We start from the raw sequence: 22349 nt of genomic DNA, 5'->3' as shown, positions 1-22349 counted from the left end.
GCACTGAATAGTGCACAGTATATACTTTGTACCTTGATGTTTGACATTTACAATGTTAGAACTAATTGCTGTTATCAACTCAAAGTATTGAGGTAAAATGAAGGCTTGGTTGTTACATAGATTTGAAGTTTTGAGAGTTTTTAAGTGTTTAAATATTCTCAAAGAATGGTAGTGCCAAGTTATCATTCATTACTCAATACCCAGCCCAGCAAATTGGAAAAAATACAACAACAATAACATATGCTGTGTGTGACTGCAGTGTTCTGCCATTAGTTTGACTTGTGTTTTTCATTTTGAGACTGGGTGAGTCACCCACAGAGAGTTATAAAGTAAAACAAAGAAGATTCAAGATTTTAATAAGACATTACCGTGAGCTCCTCACACTGAAGATAGTTTGTCTCTGCCAGGATGCAAGTTTTTATATATGTGAACACTCACACAAAGATAAAGACTCCAATAAACAGGAATAGTAATTAAATCCCTTTGCAGGTGAAGATGAAATATTGGCTACTACTTATGTATATAGATGAGACACAAGGACCATTATTCTATTGAGATCTTGAAGGTCAAATATATGTCTCAGTCTAATGTCTCCCCTCAGCAGAAGGTTCTGATCCTATTATGATGTCTCTGCTCCTTTGCTTATGGAAGCTGCCTTTTACAAAGGGAATTATTTAATCTGTTATCTCACTCTTTTATCTTTTTCTGTAGAAAATGTTTGGTTTTCTGGAACAACATTATATTCTCAATTTGCCAAACTCAAAGTAGCTAGCTAGGTTTGGTGAGGGGAATTGTTTCTGTTATTCATTTGGTGGTTTTTTCCATATTCATCTAAATTAGTGATTTGAATGATTCTTTCTTAATGAAGTGACCCATCTATTTATAGCTACATCAACCAGCTATTATGGTGTGTGTCAATATTATGACCAATTACTGGACAAAGTCTAGTACAAAGCAAGAAAAAGGAGCAAATTTAGGTATTATATCCCTGTTTTGTTTCATATTCTTAATGCTAAAGACTTGTTATTTAACTGAAGACTCATGCATTGACTATAGCGCTTCAAAATGAAAGTGTGTAGATTTCAGAAATCCTCTGATTAACAATAGGAAGGTATGTGCAACGAATATATTCCCATGTACTAATAGTGCTCAAGTCCTAATATTGAAAATAAAAGAAGACTGTATGAATTATGTTTCTTCCCTCTCTGTGGCTATAGACTCAATATAACTTTTTAAAGTTCTCAGTGATTGTTTTTCTCCTTGTTCCATACAAAAAAATAAAGCTAAGTTCCATTTTTGTCAGAGGTTAGATTAACATAATGTAAGACTGGCCTTATAAGTTAAGGACATCGGAGATGGGAATAGATTTAATTGTTATAGCAATGACTGAGAATATACCTTCATCTATTCTAAAGCTAAAACTCACCTGCCCCCTATAATTATAGCTGGGAATGTGGGACTAGAGAAGATTAATGGACATTTAGGTGTCCAGACTCAAACTAAAACTATAGTCATATTGTATAAGTGGAGATGTTTCAGGAAAAAAAATGAGTATGCCAGAAAATTAGAAGTCTTTAGGGTTACAGTTCTTCAAATTAGCTTCTGGATGTGAATAAAAAAAATATATATATATATTAATTATGATTTTATATTATTATTATAACATTATATATATCAGTAAAGGTTAAAGAACAACATGGATTCTTGAAATTGGTAGATGCTGGGTCTTATCATCTAGGTCAGGAACCTTTGTGTCACTGTTCTGAAGACACTGTGAGGTAGTGCCACTGTAACTCTCACACTACTCGCTCAAAATCTACTGGTCTGAGGAGCTGAGAACAAAGAAATAGAAAATCATAGTCCTGTCAGTTGTTAATTGGACAAAGAGTTCCATGGTCAATTTCAAAATATGCTGAATTCTTTATCCCTTCTTGGAGAGAATCCAGTTGGTCACTAATGTTTTGCCAGAAGACCTCCATGGATGTCCATATTACATAAAAAAAGAATTTTTCTCATCCTTAGCTTATTTTAGCTTCTTGCTTCATTGAGCACCATTGACCACTACCTCCTTCTCTTTCTTTTTTTCCCCACCCATCCAGGCCATTTAAATTATATCTTCATTGTTTTTTCCCCTTCTGATTACTAAAGAAATACATGTTAGTATAAACTGTTCAAAAATTCCATAAATATATAAAATATGAAAAAAGTTCCCTATCATACTATCTCTTAGAGACACAGTTAACCTTTTTTTAATATATTCTTATATATACCATATGCTTCTTCCTCTCATCTTCCTTCTCCTATTTTTAAACAAAAATGGGATTATAATATGCCCCTATTTTGCAATTTACTTATTTTACCTAACCTTATCAAGGCTACATCTCCATGTCAGCACATAAAGAACCAGATCCAGAAGTTTAACAATTGTATAATATTCCGTTATTTGGAGAAGGGTCCAACTAGCCAAGTCATTCATGGGCAATCCACAGCATTATTAATAATAGCCAAGACATTGAAACAACCTATGTCTGACAAAAGTAAACTTGAAATGGATCAAAGACCTGAATATAAGTCATGAAACCATAAAACTCTTAGAAGACAACATAGGCAAAAATCTCCTGAATATAAACATGAGCAACTTTTTCCTGAACGCATCTCCTCGAGCAAGGGAAACAAAAGCAAAAATGAACATATGGGACTGCATCAAACTAAGAAGCTTCTGTACAGCAAAGGATACCTTCAGCAAAACAAAAAGGCATCCTACAGTATGGGAGAATATATTTGTAAATGATATATCTGACAAGGGGTTAACATCCAAAATATATAAAGAACTCACATGCCTCAACAACCAAAAAGCAACTAACCCGATTAAAAAAATGGGTGGAGGATATGAACAGACAATTCTCCAAAGAAGAAATTCAGATGGCCAACAGACACATGAAAAGATCCTCCACATCGCAAATTATCAGGCAAATGCAAATAAAAAGTACAATGAGATATCACCTCACACCAGTTAGAATGGACAGCATCGAAAAGACTAAGAAAAACAAATGCTGGTGAAGATGTGGAGAAAGGGGAACCCTCTTACACTGCTGGTGGGAATGTAAGCTAGTTCAACCATTGTGGAAAGCAATATGGAGATTCCTCAAAAAACTAAAAATTGAAATACCATTTGACCCAGGAATTCCACTCCTAGGAATTTACCTGAGGAAAACAAGATCCCTGATTTGAAAAGACATATGCACTCCTATGTTTAATGCAGCACTATTTACAATAGCCAAGATATGGAAGCAAACTAAGTGTCCATCAATAGATGAATGGATAAAGAAGAGGTGGTACATATACACAATGGAATATTATTCAGCCATAAAAAGAAAACAAATCCTACTATTTGCAATGACATGGATGGATCTAGAGAGTATTATGCTCAGTGAAATAAGCCAGGCAGAGAAAGACAAATACCAAATGATTTCCCTCATTTGTGGAATATAACAATGAAGCAAAACTGAAGGAACAAAACAGCAGCAGACTCACAGACTCCAAGAAGGGATTAGCAGTTACCAAAAGGGAGGGAAGGAGGAGGGCAGGTGGGGATGGAGGGAGAATGGGATTGAGGGGTATTATGATTGGCCTACATGGTGTGGAGGGATCATGGGGAAGACGCTGTAGCACAATGAAGGCAAATAGTGACTCTGTGGCATCTTACTACACTGATGGACAGTGACTGCAATGAGGTATGGGGGGAGGGCGACTTGATAATATGGGTGAATGTAGTAACCACATTGTTTTTCATGTGAAACCTTCATAAGACTGTATGTCAATAATACCTTAATAAAAAAAAGAAAAAAGAAAAGGCAACCCTCCTGCACTGTTGGTGAGAATGCAAATTAGAGCAGCCACTGTGGAAGGCAGTGTGGAGGTTCCTCAAGAAATTAAAACTGAAATGCCATAAGACCCAGTAATTCCACTTTTAGGAATTTACCTGAAGAAAACAGAATCCTTTATTTGAAAAGATACATGCATCCCTATGTTTATTGCCACATTATTTACAATAGCCAAGAAATGGAAGCGACCAAAGTATCCATCAGTAGATGAATGGATAAAGAAGAGGTGGTACATATACACAATAGAATATTATTCAGCCAAAAAAAGGAGAAATCTTGCCATTTGTGACATTATGTGTTGATCTAGATGGTATTATGCTAAATAATTAAGCTAGGTGTATAAAGACAAATACCATATGATTTCATTTATGTGTGGAATCTAAAAAGAAAACAAAACAAAATGAACAAAATAGCAATAGACTCATAGACACTAAGAAATGACTGGTGGTTACCATGGGGAAGGATTTGGGATGGGGTGCCAGGTAAGGGTGTAAGGGAGCACAAAAATTTTCAATCATAATGTAAGTTGTTCACAGGAATGGTAGTACAGCATGGAGAATATAGCCAATGATTCTGTAACATCTTCCTATGTTAACATAATAACTGCACTTGTTGGGGGTGAGGATTTAATAATGTGGGAACTGTTGAACCATGTCTAGTGCATGTAAATCCAACATAAGTTTGTATATCAACCATATTTCAATTAAAAGATGGGCATGATAAAAAAGAAACAACCTATGTGCATCAGTGGATGCATGGATAAAGAAAACATAGTATGTACACACACACACACACATATGTGCAGAATATAATTCAGCCATTAAAAAGGAAATCCTACCATTTGAAACAACATGAATGGATCTTGATGGCATTGTGCTAAGTGAAGTAAGTCAGACAGAGAAAGACAAATACCTTATGATCTCACTTGTATGTGGAATTAAAAAAAGTGTACTCAGATGCAGAGGACAGATTGAGGGTGCCAGAAGTAGAGGGTTTGGAGGGTAGGTGAAATGGGTGAAGGTGGTCAAAAAGTACAAACGTCTACTTATAAAAGAAATAAGTCCTCGGCATGTAACATACAGTATGGTGACTATAGTTAACAATTCTATATTGCTTATTTGAAAGATGCTGAGAATATATCTTCAAAGTTCTGATCACAAGAAAAAAATTTATAACTATGTATATTGATTGGTGTTAACTAGTTTTATTATAGTGATCATTTAACAATATATACATATATCAAATCATTGTCAGACATCTGAAACTAATATGTCAATATCTCAATAAATATAAAATTGCATCTCCCCTAGAATTCTTATTTCCTGTTCTCTTTTACCCTGATTTCATTTGTTAGACTTGATAACCATCTGACATACTATACATTTACTCATTATATGTTCATTATCTCTTTCCTTCTCAGAGGACTGCAAGCCATATGAGGGCATGGCTTGTCTTGTTCACCATAGTATCTCTAGCACCTGGAACAGTGCTTGCTATGTGGTAAGAGTTCAAGAAACATTTACTATTAATTTCAAAACTGAACCACTTACTAAATTGTTTCATTGTTCCTAACAAATATTTCAGGTGACTTTTTGAGATTTTTTTTAACAGTCATATCATCTGCAAATAATTATAACTGCATTCTTTTCTCCAACATTTATACGTATTGTTTTGCTTTCTCTTCTAAGTGCTGTATCTAGAATTTTCATAGTAATATTAAATACTAACGGTGATTTTTAGAGACCTTGTTTTATTCTTTACTTTCATAGGGATCCCTCTGAAGATGTATCATTAAAGAGGATTCTGTTTCAGCTTTGAAACACAACACAGACACCCAGACACACACACACACACCCATGTGAAGAATGTGTTTCCTCATATTTCACCAAGGATTTTGTCAGAATTGTGGGTTTTATTAAATTATTTATTGGGATTTATTAACATAAGCATGTGTGTTCTCACTTGACTTGTTACTATGACAGACTGCAATAAAAGATTTCTCAATAGTGAACACTGCATTCCTATCAAAGAGTAAATTTTTTAATGCTCTGAAGCATGTCAAAATTAAATATTCTTTGAAAATATGAAATAATTTATTTGTGAGATGATCAGGCATAGCATGCCTATTATATGTTTATAATATGTTTATGAGTGTGATTTTCTTGGATGAAAGGGCAGATTTTTAAAAATACACAATTTTCAAGGGTTAATGGTCTGTTCTGGTTTCTTATTTCTTCTTGGAAAGTTTAGTTACTTGTATCTTTGATAACTTTTGCACTTGGAATTTACATTTGCCTTCCTAATAATTCTGTCTGTGATGATTTCTTCTTTCTCTCTTCTAATTCTTCGTATTTGGGCTTTTGTACTTGTGATGTTAAGAAAAGGAGCATCCTCTGCTGGATACATCGTTCTTTGATAGCCTGGGAAGGGTGGCGAAGACCTGAACAGTAGCCTTAAGGTGGTTATCGAAGCACAGGCTAGTAGCTGTGGTAGTGGGTGACACTCCACCGCTGAGGCTGCCAGGGATGCCAGAGCCACTAGGCTCTTCCAGTGTGCTGGAGACATCTCAGACCAACAGGCTAAGTGGTCCCGAAATCACTGTGAAGTTCTGACTTTTCATTCTCCAACCAGGTACTGGCAGTTGACCAATGTAAAAGTTTAATTAGTGAACTGATTTGAGGTCACAGGTAAATATTTAGGGAGGGTATCTGGGTGAAAAACTGTCCTTTGTGACTGAGGTAAAGACTCAAAAATTGTAATTTTATTATAAAAGAAACATTTTGTTGTCTCAGGCCGATGAGGTCATGGCATTTGGGTAAAATAAGCCACTTTTATTTATATTTATTCTCCCTTTTTTTCCTTTATTGCTTTTAAGAATCCTTGATAGGCTTTTCTTTTCTGCTTGTCCCTAAAAGCAAGCATTTCATTTCACTCACCTACCCAGCAGTAAGAAATCTCATTGTGGCTATATAGCCAGTCCTTCACTGGCTATGCTTTCCTGATGTCACATAGGTACCTCAAATTCAACAGGTCCCCAATAAAGTTGATCACTCTCTATGTGTATCCTCTCTGCCTATCTATATACTCTATATTCATCTGTTCCCACCGTCAATTTACATTCAAACCACAGTCTAGAGTCTGATTTTTTGGCTTTCTTCACACTCCATATAAAATACCAAATACTGTTTGTTCATCTTGTTTTCCCCTCATTTTTCTAACTTCCCTCCTTTCCACACTTACCTCAGATATCCCAGTTTCTGCATTCATCATCTCCTTGGATTTTCTTCACTGACATCTGATGCACTGAACACAAGTGAATCCAGTGTGCAATAAAACAGGAAACCCTACTATGTCCAGCTAAGTATTTAAGGAATGGAGTCCATCTCCAGATATGTGAACCTGAACTGTAGGTGTTCTCTGCCTTTAGTTTGATAGTATTTTTATTGCTTGCCCTCATTTCCTCATATTCTTGATCTTTGTTTCAGAACCTTCTTGGTACTCTGACCACAAATCTAATTAACTCAGCCACAGGGGTTTAGAAAGAAAGGATCAAGATCAAGCGAATATCTGATAGGCAGAGAGCACAGAATTTGATGACACACTGGTGGCAAGGGTGAGGTGAAAAAGGGATGCATACATTATTTATGGGAGGTTAAGTTGGTAGGATCTTTTGAAAGGTTTAGCAGTGACTATAAAATATAAAAGTGACCCAGCAACTCCATTTCCAGGAATTTATCCTGAAGATATATATACACATGTGAACAAAGATGTATTGCACCTAAGTAATCACAACAGAATTGTTTATACAGTAACAGAAAATAAGAACCAATATAAATGCTCATCAAAAGTGTAATGAGTAAATAATGTTCCAACCATACAGGGCAATACTATACAATTAAAATGAATTAGGTAGATATGTATTAGAAACAATCTCTAAAATTTTGTGGTTAAAGAAGTCACAGATATATACAGCAGTACATGCTATCATTTGTATAAAAATTACATACACACACACATGGTTATGTATGTATAAACCATCTCTAAAAGGACACACACACACAATATGTACTGCTTGTGGTTGAGGGGCAGAAGATCAGGGATTCCAGCATATGAGATTGACTTTTCACTATACACCTTTTATAAAGTATGTTTTTTTGGGTCATGTGTATGCATTACTTAATTTAAATTAAAACAAAAAATAAAGACAAGTGGGAACTCTTGATAGACGTAGCTTAAAATATTAGAACTAGCTGTATACATAAAATGGTATACATCTATGCCTTTTCCTCATTTGGGAAGTAATACATACACAAATATACCGTATATGTAAGTAGGAAGTCATAAGCACAACACATATGTTTGTGTAAATGAAAAACATTTTGTTAAATCCTAAAAACACAAGATGCCTAACTGTTCTACTTAAAGCAAGTGTATTTAGATAAGATATTTAAGATGTTATTTAATCTTTTAACCCGACAGTAGCATAAATTTGCTTTTGAAAAACAAATGCCCAAAGTAATGTGTGTATAGCTGATGTTTCAGCTTGTTTCTCCGAGAAGATTTTTACTTTGATAAATACATTCCTAAGAAGGACAATTCAATTACGAAGGAAAAAAAGTGTGTATTTAAGATTTCAAAAACTCTAGCCTAGCACTTAATTGCTAAAGTGATAAAATATGTTTTATTTGTTTTTCTCCAATACATCACATACTCAATCCAGAAAAAAAGAACTATCCATGTATACAACATGAATAGTCAAAAGAATAGTCAACAATACCTACATGGAGCACAATAGCTGTCCTTTCTTTGTAAATGGCTGTCTGGATAGTGTTACCTAAAGTTTAAAGAAATGTTTACTACAAAAAGTACCTACTTGATTGTCCTGCCATATATTGGCCAGTTTTGATTACCTCTGAAAATCTGTAGCATAAATGCCACCCAAGAAAGAAGGCCATAATACAGCAGCTTTAAACAAGAAGACTAAGGGCCTGGGGGTATTGATGCTAAATTTTATTGAATAAATCAAAATTGTGATTAATAGAATGAATGTCATTGTGAGATTTCTTACAAAAACATATTTTTGAAGTATTTTATGTACCAAAAACATACAAACAACAAACACTGAGTTTCCAACATCCAAATGAAACAAGCCCCAAATGATGGCAATCTAGAACTTGAAATGCACTAATTGGAGCAGGGCTATAAACCTGCCTTGCTGTATGATGGGTAGTTCCTCAGACCAACCCCAATTACACTTTTCAACACACATTTTCCCAAATTACCACACATCTGAAATACGTAAAAGACTCGATCATACTGTTGAAATACTAGTAAAATAAAGTACTGAATTGTAGTGGGAGAAATGACTGCATCAGCCCAAAGAGCACATGTGAATCACTCGGAGAATGCAAAGATTAGCCAAAATTCTTTGTAAGGACAAAAAGATGAAATTTAGAGGAGGTGCAGAAAATTCTTAAACCATGCTTTGACTGCCCAAATGACCACTTCTGCTTTCTCTCTGCCTCATACATACTAAGCACAGGTTAAGTTGGACCCTTTCCACTTGGAAGACAAAAGTCCACAGAGTTAAAAGCACAAACAGCGTGAAGAAGGAAGAGGAGGAGACTGAAGGTAAACCTGGGCTCTCAGAACAGAGAAGCATCCTCAGCTCCAGAGGCCTGCATAGTTCCCGTGGAGGCCGGAGGGCAGAGGCCCCCCACCCACGAAGAGCTTCATCTCGGGCCAGTTGTAGCAGTGGGTGTAGAGCGCGTTGGGGAACTCGTCAACGCCACCATAGTAGTTCACCCACAGGTTATCGTGGTTGAGCCAACCTCTGCCACAGGTGAGCTTGAGCTTCCTCTGGGCGGGCCCGGGAGAGGAGTCCAGGCTGGCCGAGAACCCCTCCTGCAGAAACTTCTGGGCGCGAACGTCATAGAAGAGCAGGGCGCCATGGCCCGTGCCCACGGTGATGATGCGCTCATAGAAGCTCAGCGAGCGCACACCTGTGCCGCCCTCTCGCGAGCACAGGGGCCGGATGTTATGCTGGCGCTGGCGCGGATCCAGGAAGGAGACGTGAGACTGGGAGCCCACCGCGTAGAGCGACAACTCATCGCAGTAAGTCAGGCACACGTTCTCCCGGCAGTAGGGCAGCCTGATGGACAGCAGCCTGGACAGGGTGCTCCGGGCTTTCCACAGGTGGAAGTAGCCGTCCAGGGACACCGCTCCCAGCTCCTGGTTCTTGCCGCTGAAGGCCAGGGCCCGCACCTTGCGGCTACTAGGGTTGGTGTTGGCCCTGGGGATGGACTCCACGTCCTTAGGACGGATGTGGGCATACACCGGGAACCCCGCGTCGTTGTGCCAGGCGACGCTGCCACTGATCACGTCGGGGTCCATCCGCCACAGCGCCACAGTGCCGTCGCGGGAACCGCTCACGACCACTGTGTCGCTCATCCAGGCGATGGCGAAGATCCAATCCTTGTGGCCGTGGCGGTCGCCCAGGCACACGGGGTCCAGGGTGGGCAGCCGGTAGACAGCCAGGCTGTTGGGGTTCTCGCCCCCGGTGGCCAGAAGTGTCTTGGAAGGGTTCAGCTCGATGGCGTGGATACCGCAACTCGGCTGGGCGCGCGCCGGCCCCGGACCCCGGTCCCGCATAAGCGGGATGCGCGTGACCTGGCTTGACTGCACGTCCACCACGCAGAGCGTGTTGCACTTGGTGCCGCACACCACCTGCCTGGCGTTCAGCCACTGCGACGCGAACACCTTGTTGAGGGTGCCCAGGGTCAGCTCGCGCTCCCTCAGCAGCTCGGGCAGCTTCTGCACCGCGTAGGCGCGCAGCTGGCCCTCGGAGACCGCGCGCCCCGCGCCGCCAGCGCCCACCTCGCGGTCCTTCAGGTAGTGCACCAGCGAGTTCTGCGCCGCCCGCCGCTTCTTTTTGGGCAGCAGCGGCCCCCCTCCGTCCGCCGCTGCTGCTGAGTTCGAGGCGCCCTCCTGGAGCGCGAGCGCTTTCCGCTTCCTGCTACCTGTTTGCTGCTGGGCCATGGTGGGCGGTGGGCGAGAGGCGGCGGCGCTTTGGCTGCGCGTGGCCCCCTTGGCCGTGGCGGCGGCGCCGGGAGCGCGGGCTCTCGGGGACCAGGAGGCTGGAGCGACCGCGGGGTGTGCAGCCTGCCGAGTCCGGAGCGCGGCGGCGGCGGCTGCGACGGAGGCTAGGGCGGCGGGGCCGGTCGAGGCACGCGGGCCGGAGGGAGTGGAGCGCGGGGGTGGCGCGGGTATAGGCGAGGGCGGAAAGTGCGGCCGGCGGGGCGGCGGGAGCCGAGGCGGTGTGGAACCCTGACGACGCTGGGGGGCCCGCGCAAGGGGCGGAGGCAGCGGGAGGAGCCGGCCAGAGCGGGCGTTGGGTGCAGGGTAGCGCACGCAGGTCTGGGAGGGATCGGAGGGGAGCGGGAGGTGGGGGATGGAACCCACAGCAGGGAGACTCACCAGGACCGGCGTTCCAGGATCCCCAAGCCGTCTCCTTGCGGGCACATCCTAGTGCGCCTGCCCCAGTCCCTTGATATACTTCGCAGGGCGTTTCAGGACATCAACCAACTAGCCTTCATAAAATCCCTTCTTAAATAAAGTCTGAAAGCTAAAATACAGTAAAGTATGAAGCCAGAAGGAGCCCTGACGAAGAAACAAGTGTGCACTCGGTGCTATCCTGGGAGACACTTAACTGCTTTTTAGATAATGAACTTATTGTAGATGTGGGTGTTTGGCAGAGGCAAGGAGATCCCCCCCCCTTTAGGTCTTCCCTGCAGCCGCTCCTGCCTCAGGCCGTCTGCTGGTGTAAATTTTCAACCATTTTTTTTTCTTAATTATCACATTGAGGTCCCTGAGCTGCATGGGATTCCCTGAGGGGAGCGTTCCAAATGTAGTTGCCTAGGCCCCACTTCTCACCAGTGGTGGGGTCAGGACCCTGTGGTTGAAAGCAGCCTAAAGAACCTAGAGGACTGCATTGAGCTTGGGAATGGGGAATGGTGGGAGAAGGGTGTTCCTCTGATGGTGGACAGCAGGAGTCTCTGGAGCCGTAGAGCCCTCAGGCTATGGAGCAGAGTAGAAGAGGTCCAAAAGAGGGATGCCTCTTTCACTGCTCCAGGAAGGGAAAGGTTCAGTCCATACTGTCAATCCCAGGTTCCTGGGCAGAGCCCTGTCCAGCGTAAGAGGTCTCCTGCGGTGTTGGGGCAGGAACTTGAGGGAAGCACAGGATTTGAATAGGCACAGATAGGAAGAACTTTACAGAAGGGTATAACCACATAGACAAACGGTGGAATATAGAGGTTCAGATAAGGGTTTAACAGTCTCAGGATTTCGATGGTCCGTATATGGCTCTACAGCTTCAGAGCTGTCAATTCAGTTGTAAGCTCAGTTCCAGGAATGCTCAATTACACAGAGACAGGAGGTCTGGTGGGTTGACACTGCGTACACCCTAATCCTCCTCTAGAGAACCATGTCTGCTGATTGGGTCTATGTGGGGAGGTGAATTAACTTTTCTGACCACTTGTGGGAGAGCATGAGATTTATTTTCTTGCTATCCCCACCACCTTCTTCCAGACCTTTTTGCACCTTCACCTTAAATGCACAAAGTCCCAAGTACAAAAACCATGGGTCCTACCCCCAACTCCAGCCCAGCTGCTAGACCCCAGTGCCCACTCTTCCCCTATATTCCTCCCCATATGTAATGCCATATCAAGAGGAGGGTGAGGATGGTGGAGTGACCAGATGATGAAAAAAATGCTGAAAATTTCGTACTTAGAACTGACATTACTAAAGCATAACTGACGACAAATTCCTTTAAGTTAACCTACTGTAATGTTTTTTCTTCTTTTTTTAATTCCACAGAAAATTGGCTACTATATAGTAAGACTTCATGGCATACTTTTTACTGTTGTGGTAGAACAAAATAAGCTGAACATTTTGGGAGATAAATACAGATATAGATGTAAGTGTAGATATAGATATGAATATATAGATGATGTAGATACATATTTCGATTGTAAAAATATTTCTTATAAAAGTTATTATTCATTGAGAGACTGTGCTATGGGCTAGAGGACTGAGCTAGACACTGAAAATGCTTTATGTACATTCAGCCTCACAACAGCATTGTGAAATCAGTTCTATTTTTATAGCTATATTTTAAAACAAGGGAACTGAGGCCCAGAAAGAGTAATGACTTCCCCATGGTCACACAGCTAGTAAATGGCAAAGCCTGGTTGTGAATCCATGTCTGACTCCAGAGCTTTTAAGACTAACAGCTACACTATATTATTCAGTAAGTACAAATTTTCCATTTCCATCTCTTTAAAAACCACGTAAACTACCGGTTATGAAAATTTTACAGGTGCTGCATCTTGTGCACTTTTGAAAAGAGCCACCACTCCATAAATAAATGAATAAATACTTAGTGCCAATTGTGTACACTTTCCATATGATACTTAAAGAAAAAAATATCTGGGACATATTTGTTTTTTTACAAATTCTTTTTAACTAATACTTCTGACATACAGTAATATATGCCTATATTTGTTTTATAAAAATAACACCCAAATAAATAGTCTTGGTATTATGTCTCTCCACTTTTTTTTTCAATGTTACATTGGTTTCAAATAAACAACACAGTGGTCAACAGTTACCCATATTATTAAATCGTAACCCCCACTAGTGCTGTTACTATCTGTCAACATAGGAAGATGTTACAGAATCATTGGCTATATTCTCTATGCTGTACTACCATGCCCATGACCAACTTATATTATGATTGAGAATTTTTGTGCCCTTTTATCCCCATCACCTTCCCACCCACCCACCCCAACTCCTCCGACATGGTAACCACCAGTTATTTCTCAGTGTCTATGAGTCTGCTGCTATTTTGTTCTTCTACAAATAAGTGAAATCATATGGCATTTGTCGTTCTCTGCCTGGCTTATTTCACTAGCATAATACCCTCTAGATCCATCCATGTTGTTAAAAATGGCAGGATTTCTTTTTTATGGCTGAGTAATATTCCATTGTGTATATGTACCACCTCTTCTTTATCCATTCATCTATTGATGGACATTTAGGTTGCTTCCATATTTTGGCTATTGCAAATAGTGCAGTGATAAACATAGGGGTGCATATGCTTTTTCAAATCAAGGATTTTGTTTTCTTTGGGTAAACTCCTGGGAGTAGAATTACTGGGTCAAATGGTATTTCTATTTTTAGTTTTTTGAGGAACCTCCATACTGCTTTACATAGTGGCAGTACCAATTGACATTCCCACCAACAGTGTAGGAGGGTTCCCTTTTCTCCACATTCTCCCCAACACTTGTTATTTCTTCTGGATAGTGGCCATTCTAACTGGTGTGAGGTGGTATTTCTCATTGTGGTTTTGATTTGCACTTCCCTGATGATTAGCAGTGTGGAACATCTTTTCATGTGCCTGTTGGCCATCTATATTTTTTCTTTGAAGAAATGTCTGTTCAGGTCCTCTGCCCATTTTTTAATCAGGTTATTTGTGTTTTTGGTGTTTAGGCATATGACTTCATTATGTATTTTGGATGTTAACCCCTGTCTCTTCATTTTTTGGATAATATAAAAATGTTTATGTATAATAATATGTTTGTAGTTATTGTTCAGATTACTGTTGTATATTGATAAATGAAGTATGTTAATTTCCTCTAGAATACAATACATAAGATCATTTCATTTGTGTCTATACTTTCAAATTCCTCTGAGCTTTTTACTTAAAGATGTAATGCTTTTGGACCAGAGTCAAGTGATGTTGAGAGATTTACAGTTTTGTTTATCATTTGCAAATTTGAACCTGTTTTTGCATCATATAGCTTCCACTTTTAGGAAAACACAGTATCTGCTAATATACAAAGTCATACCCAGTACATTTATTGTTAAAGCAGTAAACGCAATGGCATGATGATAAGATTTCAGGTGTCTGCATAGCCGCCTGAGTGTCAGGGTCTCCATTATGTATTTTTGTTACATAAGTGTATGAGTATAAACATCAGTCGTTACTAATCTATTTCTGTATTCATTACTACTTTTTGCTACCAACACACCCCAGAATAAATTTATTTTAGCCTCACCTAACACCAGATTAGGTTAATTTGAGTGTTTTCAGGGCACTGTCTCATCCTATTCTCTAATTACTTAATATGTTTAAATGTGTACTTAGTCAGACTATAAACGTCTCCAGGGTTAGTTAATATTTCCTACTTCTTTTTGCACCATCACATAGTTCTAGGTATACTCTAAATAATTTATAAAACTTGTGATCATCCTGTTGATAAACTAATAGAACAAAGGAGAAAAAAACAAAAAGAAATGTCCAGAATTTAGAAGCAATGTGTTTTGAAATCAAATTACTTGAGTAAAGAAAGTTTTGAAGGGTTTGAATTGAATTGTAGCAATGCCACATAACTTGTTTGAAGTTGTGTTATGTGGCATTATATCTGTACCTGTTTATCTATATACGTGTTTCTTTTCAGTTTACTGGATGATGTTATCGACTATGTCTACCTTTCTAATCTATAAATGAGGAAGAGGATCTGTATAGATAATAAAGTTAGGTTCCAATTTAAAATTAGCTGAGTCAGAATATTTGTTATTTCACTGTGGTATCATGAGTATAAGCTTAGTCATTCAATATTATTCTAATTATTTTGAAAATATTGCAATTTTTAGTTTCAAAACTAAAATAGTCTCAGGAAAAAGGCCCTGAAAGAGAAAGCAGGCTAACAGTAAAACTGGTAGGTCGGTAGCAAGTCTTCTTGAAGAAGTATTCAATTCTCAAAGTTTCTTTACACATTCTCTTATATGAAAATAGATCTTACGAATACAGACTATAGATTGGAGCAGATTCTCAGGTATGAAGGCATCTGTCTTCAGAAATGGGGTTATATAATCATTTTTGATATATGTAGATGTAAAGGAAGACTGTCCTTAAAAATATTTTTGACATCTTGTCTGCATCTGTGTGTATACTCCTTGCAGTATCTTTATCAAAAAGTACAACTACAAGAAATTAAAACATGGAATACAGTTAATTAGGCTTGTTTTAAAATAATATATCATAATGATACCCTGTTACTTATAACAGATACAAGCAAACTCTTCTTGAATTATTAAATTGAATAAATTTTCACTTGATCTCTAATTATAATACAGTCATACCATTTCAAGCTGTGACCTTGTTGAGTCTTCTAAGATAAGTACCTGTGAACCTGGCTGGTAGTCAGATGGCAGGCTTCTTCTAAACCTCAATATGCAGAAATTGGTAGAGATGACTCGGCAGGCTAGGTTTCCCCCTACAAAGGCACTACTAAAGGCATATGCTGTCAGATGGGAAATAAAGGAAAGATTTACCACATTATTCATTTACTAGAAACAGAATTATAAGGGAAGTAAGCAATTTTGACACTATGACCTATTATTTGGCCTACCCACTCCTTCTTCTCTAAGAGGAAGGAATGTGTCAGAGCCCAAGCTTGGGCTTTGTTTAATGAGATGGTAGATTCAGTACTGGTTATATGTTTTATGGAAAGCACAACAGTGTAGTGGTTCAAAGTGGACTTTGGAGCCACATAACATGGTTTGAATTCTGGTTCTGTTGCTTACTGGCTTGGACCTGGATCAGTTAGTAATACGACCTTTGGATTTATTCCATTATCTATAAACATGGGATAATAAGAGCACCTATGCCCTGGGGTTGTTTTGACGATTAAATAAGTTAGTACATAAATACCAGCAAGAACAGTCGGTATCTGGAAGATTATAAGTTCTAAGTAAATTTCTCTTAAACTCTAATGACTTTCCCTCCTTTCCCATAATTAATTTTACAAAGACAGCTGGGAAGCCATGTTTATGGGGGTTTTTGAGTGTGCGCTATAGTGCAACACACACTCATCACTACTAAAAACTAGTACACACAAAGATAAAATATTTGTATAGCTAGCTACCTGTCTACTCACCAATCTCTATTATCTTTCCAAGCTATCAATAAATATTCATATGGGAAGAATGTATTGTAGGAGCAACTTTATAGTATGCTAGTAGCTTATTAAGGGATAGTTTGGAAGGTTTCAGTCTATGAAGCAGCCAGATTGAGGTTCCTACTGCTAATAGGTGCCAATATAAAAATATATACCCTGTGCAAAGAATCGATATCAGATTTAGGGCATTGCCCACTTCCTTATAGTAGCTAAATCGGTCAGAAGTGACTAAAAAAACACATATGGGTTGGACTCTGGTATCAGATAAGCCCAAAAAGGAAGATATCAATGAGATTATACCTATGAAATTATTTCATTGATAAATAATTCTATTCCATGCTCTGTAGTGTCTTACACGATATAGGTACCCAGCTATTATTTCCCCTAACTGAAGTTCTGACTTATACCTAGCTTCAACTATACCATATATGCCAGTGCCACCCAAATTTTTATCTGTGTCCCAAACTGATATGTCCAACTTCCTGCTTGACATTTTGGATATCAGAACAAAACTTCAGATTTAGCACGTATAAGCTAAAGATCCTGATTTTGACTTCCATACACCTGATCTTTTACTGTTCTCCATCTTAATGAATAGCACCACCATCCATCAGCTGTGTAAACTAGAGCCTAAGAATTATCCTTGACACACAATGCACCTTATCTTCAGATGTAATACCTACCTTATAACATTTTTCAAATCCATTCAATTCTCTCCATCTCCACTGCTACCACCCTTTCCTAAGCCACTATTTCATCTTGACTGGACAACTGCAGTAGCCACCTAATCGAATTTCTGGTCACCATTCCTGTTCTCTTCCATTTAGTTCTCTAACACTGCAGTCAGAGTGATGTTTTCAAAATGCAAATATGGCCATGTCAATGCACTGTTTTAAACCAACAATATGTTTTCCTGTTGTCTTAGGATAAAACCCCAAATCCTTAACACAGCTTATAAGGCCCAGCATATTATGACCTGTGTTCTCCAGCCACAATCTATCTTCTCATTACATTTCTGCTCTAGACACACTGGCCCTGTTTAATTTCCTCTTTATATTACATAACTTAATACCTCAAATCCTTCTTTGCATGCTGTTCACTCAGCCTGGAATGCTTTCTATATGTGGGTCTTCCTAACTTTTACCCTGCACAGATACCTTACCTTATCCTTCAGATTTTAGGTAAGGTGTCGCTTTCTTAGGGACACCCTCTCTGACTCTCCAGACTAGGTCAGATCTATTATACATGGAGATCCCCTTAACTTTACTTCATGGCATTTATCACAGGTGAAATTCCATGGTTATTTCTGTGATTCTTTGTTCAATGTCTCTATCAACCAAAAGATTGATCAAAACTCCGTGAGGGCAGAGACAGTATCCATTGTGCTCACTACTGTATATCCAGTGTCTAGCATGTCATAGAAATACTCAATATTTGTTGAATAATACTGATTAAAATTATAGAGATCCTGGACCTCTGTTTAACTGTTTAACATCAGAACCCAACCCTTCATGCTATTTGAGCAAGTACCTCTAATTTAACACAGATTGGTGGGAAGAACTTTTGCTTCCTTCAAGTCTTCAAACATTACCTCCACTGTGATAACTTCTTTGACTCTGCTAGATAGGTTTAAAAGCATCTTCTTTTGTATAATATGTACAGATTTCCATTATAGCATTTAATTCACTTCACTGCAGGCATTGCTTGTCTAATTCTAAAATAAGTGCAGGCCCCTTTGAAGTAGAAGCATTTTTTTTTTAGATAATTATTTTTTATTGAAGGGTAGTTGACACACAGTATTACATTAGTTTCAGGTGTACAACACAGTGATTCAACATTTATATACATGATAATTCTAGCTACCAGGTATCAGCATACAAAGTTGTTACAATATTTTGACTATATTCCTTATGCTATGCATTACATCCCGGTTACTTATTTATTTTATAATTGGAAGTGTGTACTTTAAAAAAAAATTTTTTTTTTGAGAGGGCATCTCTCATATTTATTGATCAACTGGTTGTTAACAACAATAAAATTCTGTATATGGGAGTCAATGCTCAATGCACAATCATTAATCCACCCCAAGCCTAATTTTCGTCAGTCTCCAATCTTCTGAAGCATAACGAACAAGTTCTTACATGGAGAACAAATTCTTACATAGTGAATAAGTTACATGGTGAACAGTACACGGGCAGTCATCACAGAAACTTTCGGTTTTGCTCATGCATTATGAACTATAAACAATCAGTTCAAATATGAATAGTCATTTGATTTTTATACTTGATTTTTATGTGGATACCACATTTCTCTCTTTATTATTATTATTTTTAATAAAATGCTGAAGTGGTAGGTAGATGTAAGATAAAGGTAGAAAACTTAGTTTAGTGTTGTAAGAGAGCAAATGTAGATGATCAGGTGTGTGCCTGTAGACTATGTGTTAATCCAAGCTAGACAAGGGCAATAAAACATCCACGGATGCAGAAGATTTCTCTCAGAACAGGGGGGGTGAGGTTCCGAGCCTCACCTCTGTTGATCCCCAATTTCTCACCTGATGGCCCCACTGCGACTGTGCCTGTCTTAGGTTGTTCCTCCCTTGAGGAATCTTACCCGTCTCTGGCTAACCAGTCATCTTCCGGGGCCATACAGGGAAATGTAAAGTTGGTAAGTGAGAGAGAAGCAATATTGTTTGAAAAGGTTAGCTTTTTATGAAGTAGAAGCATTTTTAAAAATGTATTTGGATTCCCAGAACCTACCACAGTGCCTGGCCTATAAATGGCCCATACACATTTGCTGAATGAGTGATCAGATGAATTCAGCTTCCATCCAAACCCTTGCTAATAAAATAAAATAGCTATCCTTCTGAAGGCCGATTCATGTACTTTCAGTTTTGTTCTCGAATCACCTTAGGCCACCAGAAGACTTGATCATAGGTTCATATTAGCTTAGTATTTGCTGAATCAGTTTCACTCACTTGCACTTTAATGTTATGCTTTAGGCAGTTATCAAAGGTCATTAAAAAATAGCCAAACAGGCTATATGGATATGCCTTCTGCACTTATTGTAAATCTTTTATGAAGGGCACTATTCATCATATTGCTCAATGTCCCCTTTATACAATGTCATACAGAAAATTAATTTTATAATTTAATGCCAAAAGCCCTTTTCTCTGTGAAATTGTTATATTTTCTCCTTTCTGACCATGAGAACTATGTGAGTATAAACTATGAAGTCAGAAAGTCCTTGATTTGAATCTTGGCTGCGCTTAGGATTTTAGTACTGTGACACAGGGCAAGATAGTTTTTCCAACCTCAGTAACTTCGTCTGTAAAATGAGGATTATAACGCCTATCCTTCATGGTTGTAGTGAAGATAAATATAATGTCAAAGCACCTGGTAAAGTTCCTGTCACATTATAGGTGTTTAGTATCTGGAAAAAACAATTTACTTTTTTCCCCCTTGGCTGCTAGGAAGCACAAAGTCTACTTAATCACAGCAACTATATCAACTCTTCCACTTTTTCTCTTTCTTGATCCTGATTTTGAATTTTATTCTTAAAAGGGACTTCATTTAATTATGGCAAGAAGGCATATAAAAAATATAAATGGATTATTTATTACCAGTGAACTCTGAACAACAAAAATCACCATTAGTTAGAAACCCTAAAGTTATAATTATCGTAGACTGATGTAGAGTAGGAAATACTGAGATTTAAGGAATAGAGAAGAAAACCCGAGTATTTCTACACATTTCCTCTATTTTTTTAAATTAATTAATTATTAATTTATTTTTATTTTTTTATTTTGGTATCATTAATCTACGATTACATGAAGAACATTATGTTTACTAGACTCCCCCCTTCACCAAGTCCCCCCCACAAACCCCATTACAGTCACTGTCCATCAGCGTAGTAAGATGCTGCAGAATCCCTACTCATCTTCTCTGTGTTGTACAGCCCTCCCTGTGCCCCCCCCCCACTACACATGCTAATCGTAATGCACATTTCCTCTATTTTAGGTGTCACAATATCACCACCATCAGGAATTCCTCTTCTAACAGGGCTCTTGAAATGTAAATACATGAACATGCATTAAAGTATTATTGGTTTGTTATCATCAAGATTAGTAGGGTCAAAGACAGGAAGGATTACCTAGAGGAAAAGGACAAGAAGAGAACAATAGAAGGGGGAGAAAATGATTAAAATATTAGTTAAAAAAAAACCAAAACAGAAAATAAGGGAATAACAGAATATTGACTTTGCTTATATCCTAATTGGCTTCAAGGAGACTTTATCTTACTGTTTTTCTGGTTATAACTTGAAGAAGAATAAAATCACTTTAAAGTATGTCTTCTAACTAAAGAGACCTATTACAGAAACATGCAGTTGAATTGATCACAGATGTCCTTGTAAAAAAATGGACAAAAGTGGGCAAGATGCTAGGTAGATTGCAATGTAAATGATTAATAATGCTTGTATTTATTCCACAAAGATCTGTTACATGCTCGTGATATGCTATGAAGGTATTAGATATTAGGAAATACAAAGATTAATGAGACATAAAGTCTTTCCCTTCAATGAACTGGCATTCTTGTATGACAGACAAGGGAAGGACTAGGAAATGAGGCCAAACCCATTAGCCAAACACTTATATGTTAACTACTATGTATCAAGAACTTTGCCAGTACCTGTGGGTACATCATCTTTTTTTAAATTAAAATATGTTGTTTACACATATTTTAATGTATATATTTTATATATACTTAATTATAATAGTCTCCAGTTTTTGATGACCTGTGTTGCACTACAGGTGTTACATGTATCATCTCTATTCTTCATAGCAAATCTGCATGATAGAGGACGTTCTTTCAACTTTACAGATGAAGACACTGAGGTTTAGTGAAGTGAAATAGCTAACAAGTGGCAGAGATGAGATTCCAACCCTAGCCAGTGCCCTTTCCCCCATCGCTCTGTCCCTTGTAATATTCTTTTCTGGGTCTTTGCCAGTACCAAAAAAAGCATGAGTGGGGTATAAAGATGGAACCAGTTAAATCAATGTGCTTCAGTCCCAGTGCCTGGCTGCTGAGTGATTTGAAAAGCTACCCAAATCTGGGTGGTCCCCAGCCCTCCCATCTTGCCCTGCTAACATCTTGCCAGGTGTGGTAGGTAGCCTCTGAGATGTTCCCCTATGATCCTTGTCTCCTAGTTTATATACTATTATGTAATCAACTCCTTTTGCCCTGTACTTGCCTAGTATCGTAGTTGTAACCAATAGAATATAGCAAAGATGATGAGATGTCACTTCCATGAGTAATGTACAAAAGACTGTGACATCCATCTTTCTGTCTCTTTCACTGGCTGGCTCTAAGAGAAGCCAGTGGCCATGTTGTAAGTTGCCTTATGGAGAGACCCATTTGGTAAGGGGGTGATGACAGCCTGCTGCAGC

General features: G+C 38.8%; 1 protein-coding gene across 1 annotated transcript; it reads right to left on the bottom strand.

The window, feature by feature from the left end:
• Positions 1-8685: 8685 nt before the first annotated feature.
• Positions 8686-11198, bottom strand: DCAF12L2 (DDB1 and CUL4 associated factor 12 like 2). The gene has a single exon (XM_036880869.2). It carries the CDS (start codon positions 10920-10922, stop codon positions 9549-9551), a length of 1374 nt encoding a protein of 457 aa, XP_036736764.1. The 5' UTR covers positions 10923-11198; the 3' UTR covers positions 8686-9548.
• Positions 11199-22349: the final 11151 nt, after the last annotated feature.

This window comes from Manis pentadactyla, chromosome X, assembly GCF_030020395.1.
Source record: "Manis pentadactyla isolate mManPen7 chromosome X, mManPen7.hap1, whole genome shotgun sequence".
Lineage (NCBI taxonomy): Eukaryota > Metazoa > Chordata > Mammalia > Pholidota > Manidae > Manis > Manis pentadactyla.
This window is presented reverse-complemented; position numbering and strand designations above follow the sequence as displayed.

Bases quoted from the DNA above. Each gene is read 5' to 3' on its own strand.
- DCAF12L2 (XM_036880869.2), bottom strand. From the start codon at position 10,922: ATGGCCCAGCAGCAAACAGGTAGCAGGAAGCGGAAAGCGCTCGCGCTC.